The 13,396-nt window shown below is 39.2% G+C and overlaps 1 protein-coding gene across 1 annotated transcript in view; it reads right to left on the reverse strand.

The window, feature by feature from the left end:
- Positions 1–1,062: 1,062 nt before the first annotated feature.
- Positions 1,063–13,396, reverse strand: part of FBN1 (fibrillin 1) — a 262,621-nt gene continuing 250,287 nt past the window's right edge. Inside the window, exons 61-65 of the mRNA XM_084817119.1 lie at positions 11,850–11,978; positions 10,520–10,639; positions 6,944–7,175; positions 4,874–5,051; positions 1,063–2,570 (exon numbers count right to left, since the gene is read on the reverse strand). Coding sequence (XP_084673245.1) covers positions 2,181–2,570; positions 4,874–5,051; positions 6,944–7,175; positions 10,520–10,639; positions 11,850–11,978 — 1,049 coding nt within the window. The 3' untranslated portion in view covers positions 1,063–2,180. The remainder of the gene's footprint in view (positions 2,571–4,873; positions 5,052–6,943; positions 7,176–10,519; positions 10,640–11,849; positions 11,979–13,396) is intronic.

The raw sequence follows: 13,396 nt of genomic DNA on the forward strand, positions 1-13,396 counted from the left end.
GAGATGTCCCTGTTGGAGGGTGGGAAAAAGTACTCATAAGAGAAAGTCTATAATAGTAATGCTTGGGCATTTAGAAGGAAAGGCTGACCTTCCAATCCAGAGAGAGCTTCCACATGCAGTCTGATATCTGACTCGAACTGAGTACCTAAAAGGGTGTTGCAAGCCCAGTTCCTGTGTATGGACCCCATGTCCATCCCTGAGCTGTGAGTGCTGTTCCAGTCACTGAATTGGGACTACCCAGACACTGCCATATACACATCATTGGTATTGCCAGCTTTGAGGGCATCAACCATCAGTTTAGAGGTGAGTGAGGGAGTTGACTGAATCAAGGTTCTCTTCTCCTTTCTAATTGGTGTTCAGCACTATCAAAGCTAACAGTATCGGGCACATACATGTTGGGCAGCTATGTTGGGCATATACATGTGTGCAAATCCTTGCATGCTGTTGTGCCTGGAGATTTTTGGATCAGGATGAAAGAAGTGGTAGGTAACTTGCACATTGCAGCCAAAGTGGTACTTAGAAGGATGGAGAAGCAACAAGATCCCATCCAAAAAGGATTGTTAAGAATCTAAAATACTGCAAGCATGATAGAACAAATGTATTCACAATTAGAGAGGGTACAGCGATTGGCCTTTTTTATAGTTGGCTTCCGCTGGGATCAAACTCAGGTTGTGGGGAGAGTTTCGGTTGCAATACTGCTGCTTACCACTCTGCGCTACATGAGGCTCTATAGTTGGTCACGCTTGTCTCTTATTAGAATAACATACTTTATAATCTGATTGTTTCTAATAGGTCGGGAACATGACTACTCTCTACTTATTATTCAAACCACATTAATAATAATACCTGAGTGTGTCGGTTGGAATAGACTTTAGAATAGCCCAGATGTTGTATACTACTAAATATTTTTGGTATTAATATTTCCAATTCCCAATGGCAAATTATTCAGTTATGGAGATAAGGATTACACTATATTTTTAAATAGATTATGGTTAATGCTGTATCCTTAGGTAAACTGTTTCCCTCCCCCACCATCCCACAACTAAGAACTATAAATTGTCCATGTGGGTTTTGTAGCTTTAATTAATAATTATTTTCAATTGAAACGTAACAATGAATATTAAGATTTTGCAGGAATCTAACAAAAGATGGGGGCCATACAAAAATGCCATGGGGGTCAGAAGCATGGTATGAACCACCTTGTTCCTAGAATATCTGTCTGAGCAGGTCTGCATGAAAACCCTTATGGTTTGATGCAATTTAGCAAGAACATGAAGCCACAGAATGAACTAAAAAAAGAACTGTTTTATTGTGACATTTGACATTGAACCCTAGTTGATATGAATCATGGTAGGTACTCTTTGACATGTGTTACATTATGTCATGGTGTAACGGTGGATGGCACTGTGTCATGTGACTTCTGAGAATGTTTAATGGTCCCCACTGACCTCAGTGCATTTTGATTGTCACAGAAATTTCGTCACCAGATTTGTGTATACAGTTAAGTAGTTGGTCTTATAAGCACCATTATAAACCCTCACATGAAGGGTGTTATTAATCTAGTTTACAAATGCTTCATGGATAAAAATAGCATGGTTACAGTATACACACACTTAATTTACATGTACTGTATTATAGGTATAACTGAGATAAACTACTGAGCTAAACTTTGGTTGATTGATGTATTTAGACTGAATAATTGCAATTTCTTTGGCTTCTAAGTTGTGTATATATTACAGTGCATTTATAAAATCTAGGTTGGACATTTTCTAGCACCAAACGGATATCATAAATGGCTGCCCTAGTAAGATGTAGCTGGAGAAGCGGATTTTAAGTTTTAAAAAAAAAAGAAGAAGAATCCATTGATGGAACTTGTGTTCTTGCATCACTGCTGATAGGATATCACCTCAGCATCAATGGCCAACTTCCAATGGCAGTCTTGGTATTCAAGATTCAGCATATCAAGGTAGCTACACTTACAAGAAGCCTGAGAAAGTGGTTGTTGTGAGCTACAGTTTTCTTCCTGTACCTTGCTTATGTCAAAATGGAATAGTGCTCACATGTTCAAATATATTCATGAAAGATTGTACCTGTGATATGGAGAACCTTATTGGGAAATAAAACATTCAAGTCTCGCCTAGCTATCTTTGGCTTTAATTATTTGGTCTCTGGTTGGTGAATTAATGAAGCAAGATTTCAATTTTCATTTTCAGGTTGTCTCCTAGCTCACCACTGAGGTAGTCTTTGTCATGTTTATCTTCAAGCTGGTTGAGTTCCTTCTTTTTATAGAGTGGAATACTACTGATCTGTAATGAGTAGGTTCCAGGCACTGGCTGCTTCTTTGTTAAGTGAAGGAAGCTTATTCCTTCTTTTTGATTTATCCTAAAGAAACCATCTTCATTCCCATGGTCTATTAAATATCGGTTGTGATTTGTCAGTGTTGTGAGAGCAGGGATCAGTTTCAAGATGCGATCTTTGTTATTAAGATTGGAGATGTTGAAAGAAAGGGTGGCTGGCTTTTCAATATCCCAGCTGGCGAGGTTAACCGCTGCCTCCATCTCAGGCTGATCCTGTAAAGAACAGAGTGCTTTAATCTCTCCCTTGCTTTCTCATACACTTACATACAAAATAACCACCTGAGATATCCTGAGATTTTGTGGGATGCCTAAAATAATCAGCTACTGATAATATTTGCACAGCACAAAAGTTATTAATTCAGGAATGTGGAGCCTTTTTTGTTGGACTCAACTTCTATTGGTGCATGTGAAAACTTCCTCACAGGATCTCCTGAGCAAAGCAAGTTATGTCTAAACTAGTAATGGGTATTTTCTCGCTTATTTTGGGCAGGTGCCGAAGGACAAGATTTGTGCATTAAACAGTTATTGACAGAAGGAGTAAAACCAGAGGAGATTTGCGCATAGATGGAGTGACTCCTAAATGCTAATGTTTCTGGTTTTAAACCATGGCTTTTAGACACTAATATAGGTTAAAAACATCTTCAGCATGAAATATCAAGGGCTGGATAACTTTCCTTTTAGGACTTTTGAACTGACAGGCAAACACCAAGAGCATATTGAAAAGAGAGTTTCAGATAAATGAAATTTAGATCATGGTGTGCTGTAATGTTTTGCATTTGCCAGCTTTATGCAACAAATGGCAAAGCTAAGTTTAAAAGGGGTGCTACATTATTTCCATTTGTTCAATCCTGTTCATTGAAACAAAGATGAGAGAATTTAGGTCAGGGCAAAAGGTGAGTCTTAAAATATGGATCAGTTATTGAAATACAATTCTAGAGATACAAGCCTTAACCCATTGGTAGTTCAAATTATTGGAGAAATATTCCATCCTCCAAGAGGCTGTTTACCACACTTCGTTTCCAGAAACTTTGATAACGATCAATTTGAGGCGCCTGTAAAATGTCCATCTAATATTGTTTATGTTGTTTAAAGAATGTTTGCAGAACTAAACAGTTTAAAAGACCTTTCACAGAAAAATCTCTGACATTGTCCAAATAGCTTTATTATGCAAAACTCTCAAGGGATTTCTTATTATCATCTTTTGACAAAATAAGGCAAAAGCGGAGGGGGAAGAAAACTATTTGTGTGTTTTTATCTATTTACTTTCTGATTTCAATTATTTGTCACCTAAACTCTACTGCTCTTTCCAATTATCCAATTAGTTCCAATTATCCAATTTCATGCTGAGTTGAGCTTCTGGGCCTGTCATATGAAACACATGCCAAATGCTGCAAACTGAATCGTGTGAACATCCTTGTGCTCAATGCCAGATTACTGGGTAAGGAAAAGTGTATCCATGAGCCTTATGAAATGCTAAAGCAACTAGATGTGCTAATATCCCCATACATTTGGTACTTGGCTTCCAGATGAAAAGCATTTTCAGGGCGGAAGAAGCACCCTAACTGCATATTCCCATGACAAAACTTTTTTCTTTGAATGTGCTACCTATATGCTACTATCTGACACAGTGAACTTTTCTTGCTGCAAAGCTGGGTGGGCACTTGAAGCTTTAGAGCTGACATGACACAGGAAATGAGTGTGTAAGTGAAAACCTATGAAAGCTGACCCCTCTGAACAACTGGCAACAACTTCAAAAGAACCCCACTGATAAAGGCAGCTGCCACAGCATCTGAGCTTCATTTTCACACACATACCCCTTTCAACTGTTTCTGAGAGCCACAGCTTAAAGACATATTGGTTTAATGTGGCATGAGCTTTTGCAGACTACAGCAAAATTCATAAAGCTTCATGTATCTGAGAAAGTACAAATGGCCACACTGCAGTAAATCAGTTTTGACTGCACCTGCAAAAACATAAATCCTGAGGTCAGATGCACAACAAACCTGTACCATTTGCACTACATACCGTAGGGGTTTAGATGGACCAAAAGTTTTATTTATTATAAGGCAGTTCCTTATATATCATAGCATTAGGGCAGAAATAGATGTGAGCCAAACTTGAGGTTGGCACAGAAAATGGCAGTCTTTCTTCAGGTACCCTGACTTCCCATGCCTTCCCCCCAGCAACAACCAATAATGTGGAACATAAGCAGGGAAGCACAAAATATAATGGCCTCACACAGAAAAATGACATGGAATTGCGATTGATCATGCTAGGGTCAAATTAGTTCTTAATGAACTTCCCTCACAAAGGACATGCTTGATCTCAGATTGTGAAGGCACATTCAGAAAAAATATTAACTTCAGAAGAAATATTAACCACATGAACCTGAAGTTGTTAAGTCTGTCCACAGTAATGACTCACATGAAAAACTTAACAAAAGAAATAGGTTCAGGAAGGCTCTTGGGAAGCTACATAAGCCCTGGCCATCCCAGGAAGGTTAAGTAATACATTACCTCCATATCAAGTGCATCTGTTTCATTTGTGCTTCGCCGTTTCCTTCCCCTCTTAGGATAGCCATTGATTTTACAGTCATAGCATGCTTCTGGAGAAAGTGAATTGTCATCTACTTCACCGCTGACTGATAGGTCCTGGCTATGACCCTTCCCAAGCCCCATTCCAGAAACACAATGCCTAAGAAATTGAAAGGACAGATGAAAGTTAGCCGAAGCACTCTCAATACACCCTGTAGTCATGTTAAGACCAAAATCTTTCAGTTAAAATTCCTACTGAAACCTAGTTGTCATAAGTAGAAACTATGCTCAGACATTTTGACCAGAGACAGTGAAATGCAATGATGTGAATGTTAACAATTTGGAACACTAATGGTAAGTTTTCAAATGGGAGCCTCTGTTAATTGGACATTTAATGTTACAAACTCATTTGGACATGCAAATATCGAGGTAGCATTAAGAGTATCATTTTACCCACATACACATGGTCTGGGGAACTTGAGATGCTCTAAAATCTTTCAAGTGAAGCAAGCCCTATGGCTGCATCTGCAAGGAGGAAAAAGCTATCATGTACCACAAGCACATTTCCTGGCTTCACATGAGCATAGTGATGCATTTTTCCCTGCTGGAAACAGGGAACATATGGTAACATATAAGCACACTTATAAGCATATAAGTGTGCTCATATGTTACCTTCTTCACATGGCTGTGGTACGTAAACAAAACTATAAGGCCTCCCTCAATCTATGTACATACAGTCAAAAAGACACCTGAACCATGTTGAATACCTTATGCAGCATACATATTTGAAGAAACAACTTATAAAGCAATATATAAACCAGCTCTCAGATGCTATCCTAAGGAAATGTGGTGTGAACTCCTTGCTGACCCCTTCCTGGGCCACCTTTTGTTTCTTGAATACATCGTTAAGTGTTCTCATTGCTGCACAAACATAACAGTTGCATAAATAGCTGTGTGAGTGGAGAGACGCTGCTTGAGCATGCAGGCAGTCATTGGGACAAGGCCTTTTTTTGTGTTTCCCTGGGGCTCTTCACACCAAAGGTTCATAAATTACTCAATTGGCCTTCATATATGCCCCCTTTTCTCCTGGTTCAGTTTCTAAATGGCCATCTGATTTAGTTATATTTTATGACCTAGGGCCAGTTCAAACATTCATGTCCCCCACTTGCTGATAGCAGCTTCAAATGATGACCTAGGAGGTTCAGCCATAACATGTTAAAATCATCATAGACAGAATAACACCCTATGTCAACTGAAACTCAATACTTTTCAATAGAGAGAATTCACACATTTGCCTGAGAGTCTTCAAGTACTGTGTAATCAAATGATGAAAGATTAAAGGTCACACATGCACGAATGAACCAACTCATACCATACAAATTCTTTATTCTCCTCCTCCCTGTGTCTCGCTACCTCTGTGGACACAGCTTTCATAAAACAGCCTATACGTTTTCTCCTTGGTTTATCCACCTGCAGCATCTTCTGGCCTATACTATACTCAAAAGAAATCTGAGTAGATTTTGCCTCTGTGATTATAACCTGTAATTTTTTATTATTGTCGTTGTTGTTGTTGTTATTGTTATTATTATATTTATTTATATCCTGCCTTTTTTCCAATACTGGGACTCAAGGCAGCTTTGCAACATTCAAACTTGTACAGTTAAAACCTATAAATAGAGGTATACAAAAGTTAATATAATTAAATCATCAATAATATTAAAATTGTATAAAATATCAAAATGTTAAAAGACAACAAGAAATATAACCATGGTATCCATCTGTCATATTCTCACAGGTCCAGACTAGCTATCCCCAAAGGCCTGCCAGAACAAAAAAGTTTTTACATGCCTGCGAAAGCGTATCAAGGAGGATGCCACTCTCGCCTCCCTGGGAAGGGAGTTCCAGAGCCTTGGGGCGGCCACTGAAAAGGCCCTCTCCCATGTTCCCACCAGACATGCCTGTGATGGTGGTGGGACCGCGAGAAGGGCCTCCCCTGAAGATCTCAGGGAACGAGTAGGCTCATAGGGGAGAATACAGTGAGAACCCTCTTACCCTTGTCCTATTCGGAAGTATCCAGGTGGGCATCCACAGACGTAACCACCTTCTGTGTTTGAGCAACCATAGCTGCATGGGGCTTGTGAAGAGCCACACTCATTGACATCTTGGCATGCTCCACTGAACTGCTCAAACTGATATCCAGTAGGGCACATGCATTTGTAGCTTCCCAAAGTGTTATGGCAAGATGCTCCACCACAAATATGGGCACTAAGGCATTCATTTTCATCTGGAACAGAAGCAAAGCAGATTAGACCGTCACGTTTATAGTCTCTTGAAAAGCCCACTCATTGGCACATCACATGTCTGATGCAAAGCTATCACAGCAGATTGGGGGGGTTTCTGATAAAGGAGCCAAGCATCCTTACCACTAGAAATCACAATGGCCTAGATGGGATGCTTTAACTAAATCACTACCGTGGGCTACCATATTTAAGGCTACATGCCTTAATCCAAGCCAGGATTAAGGTTTGCTGATCTAATTCTTGTCTGATTCAAGGGCAAGAATTCACAATAATTCCAGCACAAGTGGAACATGCTTTAATATTCACAATAATTCCAACACAAGTGAACATGCTTTAAAACCTAGTTTGCAACTGGCAATTAATGAAATCTAGAATTATTTTTTTTAAAAATCCTGCTGATTTCACTAATTCATTGAGTAATGCTTGTAGTGATTTTGCAAGGCATGATTCATGTCCCTGTTTCATCCAGTATGGCTAATGACAAAATTGTTTTAAGTGGGTGCTGACAAGATAAGTTTGACTGTGTTAAAGAAGTACTGTCATATGGTCATTACTTTAGGACACATCACACAGAATATTGAACTCAGTACTATCATTTTATAGAATGTCTAACATATAGGCTCCCCCCCCCCCCACAAGCCATGTTGCCTGGGTTTGGATGACATGACAAGCCACACCTGGGTGGCACCAGGCAAATGGTGCCCAGCATGCGGCACATTTTAAATAAGCCACTATGGCTTGTTTAAACCACAGTGATCATGCAAACCAGGCCACTGACTGCATTTTAGAGACTGCCATATGACATAGCATATGCAAATTCCCCAAATTGCTTGTAACAGGATTTATTCAAAAGATGCTTAAATTATGGGTTACTACAGAATTCAATGGAGCTTAAAAATTACATGTGAGATTATTCTAGTGGCCGGTGTCCAGCTATAGTGTTACAAATCGTTTTGCAATGTATGTATGTATGAATACATGTATGAATATTAGCCCCCTTCCTCTTCGAGGATATCCAAACCAGCACACAACATTAAAATCAAACAAAAATCTTTTCAGAATTATTGACATTTGGTTTCTCTAAAATACTTAGAACTGTATGCTTTTTTGAGTGTTCAAAGTTATCCCAGTAATTCTTACAACAGCCCTTTGCAGCACATCAGTATTATTATCCCCATGACCACTTTGTTATGGTTTGACAGAAATGTGTTTACGTATGTTGTCGTCTTCTTCTGTTAATCTATATTGCTATGATAACTCAAGATCTGTAAACAGGATGGAGATAACTTAATACACGTGTTTAAAGAAGTATTATTACCCCTTTGTTGCTGCTGGGGGGCTGAGGCTGAGAAATGGTAGCTTGCTTAAGGGTATTTAATGAATTTGCGGCAGCAGTGAGATTTGAACCAGGGCCTTGCTAACTCAGACTCTCACCTATGACACTACACTAGGTCTAACTCTAGATCGACTTTCATGAAGACTGAGGCAGTAAAGAACAGAGACAACCACAGCATCTAGAGAAGCTGGATTCATTTTTCTTTTCTCTGATTTCAATGCAACTGGAATTTGACTTAAGCAAATAATACTTGTTTGAGAGTGGAGGGAAATGTGAGCAAGGCAAAGACAGAAAACTCTGTGAAAACGCAAAAAAAAAGAAGGTAAAATTACCATATAAGAAGGCATGGCTACACACTGGCCTCTGGTTAAAAAACAAAAACCAACACCTACTTTACTTTAGCTATATTAAGGGCCTTTCACTGGTCTGTCAGTATCATTCTGAAAAATATGAGGTTCACTTGCTAGAACAAAAGGATTAGGGCTTCCCCCCATTCCCAATGATGATAAAACCAGAAAAAGCTGGAAAACAGCAAATTAAATTTTTAATTTAAATCATATGTCCCCCTCTTAATCCAATCTTTCCAAAAAGAAAGCAACTTTTGAGTAATTTGCAAATTCCCCTGTTGGAACTGAAACATCTACATTCCCAATGGAGGACTGTGTAAAAATGTCAACAAGTTTTCTTAAGCATAATTAAAACCAGAGGCCTCCCTTAGAGTAGCACAATGATAACAAGGAAAGGCATTTTTATACGCTTTTGAAAGCAGACAATGCCAAACATATGGCTGATTCTCACAGTTTGAGTCACTATATGTATCTCCAGGAAAGAACTGCAACTTGAGCGGATCAATTAAATTAGACATTGGAAATAATGGATTTTCTAATAAAAATTGATATAGGACATCCATACTGCATTGCATCAATACTGTGAAAACAAGAAAGTGGTTTCTAATGCTTTGAAAACACATGAGGACCAACCCTTCCTATCCTACACTTGAAGCAATTAGTAACTTTCTCCATGAGCAGTACTATTGGCTGGGTGCAGAGGCACAGATCATCACGAAAGATTGGACAAAGGACCTTTGGTTTGAACAGATTAATTTGTTCATTGCCACAGTAAAAAAACAAAAGGCATTTGGTACACATGATAAGAAACAGTGATGGATTTGCTTTTAAGCTCCAGGAAAGCTTTTTTTGACAGATATGAATATGCCTATTGACCGTTGACAGATGTACTTCCATTTATGTAATGTCAGCCTAAACGCAACAAATAGAAGAGATGAAAAATATCTGACCATATCAGTGCAGCAGCTTTTAAACAGGGATATCCAACACAATAAGTAAGCCATTTGTTGGCTTGACGTGGCAGATCCATCAAAGTTTTGTTATTCACACATTTTAAGGTATTATAATGGATGTAGTAGTCACATGTCAGCCACTTCTCAGTGGGGTCTTACTGAAAAGTGTGTCTATATACCTGCAGGTTACACATGGGATGTGTATACCTTACTTACTCAGTACACATTGTGCCAGTCAGTTATATATTGGATGCATAAAAACTTATGCCATATGTACTGCAGAGGAGCAGAATTTTGTGGTGAGATCACGGTATTTCTACCCACATTCTGCCAGAAGTATTTTAGGCCAGAAACATTTTAGATCAGCCCATTTAAAAAGATATATCCCATCACAGAATAGTTCCTCTGATGACAGCAAAGTCCCAAGTTCAGTTAAAGCATAAACCAGGACTGAGTGACAAATAAGTAATGATGTACTGAGCTTTTTCAGCTGAGTAAGGCCTTGGTTCTTTAACTTCCAGCTAGTCACCAGGACTTCCTAGCACCCTGTTGTTGACTTTTTCAGGATCACATAGAGGAAGTATCTCTAAATCTATTAAAACTGAAGTTCAAACACCAATCAACTATGTCAAAATCTTATTGCTAATTCAGTAATGGTCTTGTTTGCTCGGACAACAAGAAAAGAGACTTGCCGACACACTGGTTCCACTGGTAATGCTGGAGATATCCATGTGGGCAACTGCACCTGTATCCTCCAATTATATTCTGGCAACCATGCTGACACCTATGATTTCCATCACACTCATCAACATCTAAAAAAAGAAAGCACAGTTAGAATTTTCTGAATTATTTTTCTAGTCACTGGGAAAATCTGTAACATAATCAGAGACATGAGTATTCTTTAAATCCAGGGGTGTGCATTACAGTACAAGTGTTACAGCTATCCCTGTACACATCAATTTAATTCACAATGGTATACTCACATACTTTACAGTGGGGAAAAAGGGTGTGGGGCCAGGGGAAGGGGTATAGCCATCTGGGGAACCCCAGATGAAGGCTGGATTTGGCCCCTGAGCCTGAAGTTCCCCATCCCAGCTTTACACAGAATGTATGTGCTTCACCCTTGTTACCAAATGCAGCATTAATAATTTCCTACATGGGAAGCACTTCTGTGCTGCCAAAGTGCAAATCCTGAATGTACAGATTACTCGAAATGACACATTTCTTCTCCACAGTTTATACTGACAACTATTAGAAAAACAAGGAAGGTCAAATTTTAACCTTGCAGGTGTCTCCTGGACACTCTACTGGCCATATGTGTTTGAAGCCATTTCTCACATTATGATTCTTAAGGGCAGAGGATGACACCTTTGGATCACACTCTTGTGTTTGAAAAGATGTGCAAATGTTTTGTTGGAATGGGAAGTACACATGGCAGACCTGTGAACCACAATGCTGCAAAATCAGTTATACAGTTCATGGGTTTGCTACAAGCTAGCTACATGTACTACTTGCCCCCATATGAAGTTTGTACGCCTTTCCAGACCCAAGAGACAACTTGAGAAAGTTATCCCACATGAACACATCAAGCTGTCATATCCCAAATCAGATCATTGGTTCATCCAGCCCAGTACCACCTACTCCGATTGGCAGATGCTCTCCCAACAATGCTACCTAACATTCATTTTACCTGGAGGTATCAGAGATTGAACCATATGCATGAAAAAACAAGGCTCCACCACTGAAATATGCACCCTTTCTCCATTTCACTTAAACTGAAATATGAATGCCCTCTTAAATGGCAAACTAATCTAATAACTGAAAGAAGAAATGGAAGGATCTCACATATAGATGAGCAAAGTCTAGCCAGAAGGCACTATGGTATTTTAAACATAAATAATGTGAACCAGTAGGGAAGAAAACCAGGCAAAGAGAGATTAGCGCAAATGCCTATTTATATGGGATGAATTCGCATAGTTACAGATAAAACAACAGTAAAATGTATGAGTCCAACTTGTGTACCTTCACAGGTGGCACCAGTCTGGTCAAGAGCAAAGCCCCGCTGACATTCACAACTGAAGCTTCCAGGTGTGTTTTGACAAATACCCTTAGATCCACAGAGATTGATGTCAGTGGCACATTCGTTGTTATCTAAAAGGAACATGGTGGACAAGTCAGTTGGTTTCCTCAGTATTGTTCATCTTGAAGATGACTACAGAAGAATGTCTACAGGTCCCATGAAAAAATTCATTTTCAAAGCATGGAAAACAAGATAAATATACAAGATTTAGAACAGATATTTATCTGAGAAAGCTTGTTTCCTGCATTTTACTCTGACATCAACCCAGCTGCGTAGTAAGTATGAGGCTGGATTCAAGATCCATTTTACAATATTGGGTGGAATTCACTATTAAATACATTATATTCAATAGCCATTGATAGCCAGTATTTTACTAATGTGATCTGCAACAAAATGTTGCAGTGTGGAGTGCTCCTATTCAGGGTTTTAGACAGACAGCAATACCCTTTCCAGGATACTGCATTAGCCCTTTCCCCCTGGTTTTACACACACACACACACACACACACCACAGATATTCAGCATCCTAAGGCCACTAAGCATGCTCAGTCCTCATTGGGTGTTTTGGTTTCTCTCCCCCCTCTCTGTATTTTTGTATCTCTGCAAACCTTGGGATTCCCCCATGCCTGTTGATATCTCTCTCTTGGGCGTGGATGGTGTTTTGGCTACGTAAGGATTGGCACTTGAAGAATTATTTTATTTATTTTTTGTTTTATTTATTTCATTTCTATACCGCCCAATAGCCGAAGCTCTCTGGGCGGTTCACAAAAACTTAGTTTGCTATTAGTAAACAGGATAGAGTGCCTCTTCATGCCCAAATACAAAAGTGAATGTGCTCCTTTCTAGTGAAAAGGAGCAGAACAGAATATACAATATTATCAGTCCATACCCTTTGCAAGCGTTCATTCTGGAATTGACAAGGCACCATATAATAAAATGTTCATATATCATACGTTCATATACCATATCAACTTATTCATAAACGCTCTGGAATTAGGAACGAGCAGTGAACAGGCCAAGTTTGCTAACAACACCAAATTATTTATGGTGGTTAAAACAAAACAGGATTGCGTGGGGCTCCAAAAGGATCTCTCCAAAGTGGGAGAATGGGCATCAAAATGGCAAATATATAAGTGTAAAATGATGCACATTGGAGCAAAAAATCCCAGCTTGAAGTATAAGCTGATGGGATCTGAGCTGGCGGTGACTGACCAAGAAAGAGATCTTGGGGTTGTGGTGGACAGCTCAAAGAAAATGTCAACCCAGTGTGCAGCAGCTGTGAAAAAGGCAAATTCCATGTTAGGTATAATTAGCAAAGGAATTGAAAAACTGACAAGATCATACTTCCTTATAAATTTCTATGGTATGACCAGTTCTGGTCACTGCAGCTAAACAAGTCCAGCATGAAAACAGAGAAAACACCCTTCTTCTCGAATTCTCTGCAGTTCATTCACTGAGAACTTGGGAGGAGGATTTTCCCAAATGCTCTG

Source organism: Heloderma suspectum, chromosome 11 (genome assembly GCF_057233095.1).
Source record: "Heloderma suspectum isolate Gila_16-S chromosome 11, 16-S_ref, whole genome shotgun sequence".
Classification (NCBI taxonomy): Eukaryota; Metazoa; Chordata; class Lepidosauria; order Squamata; family Helodermatidae; genus Heloderma; species Heloderma suspectum.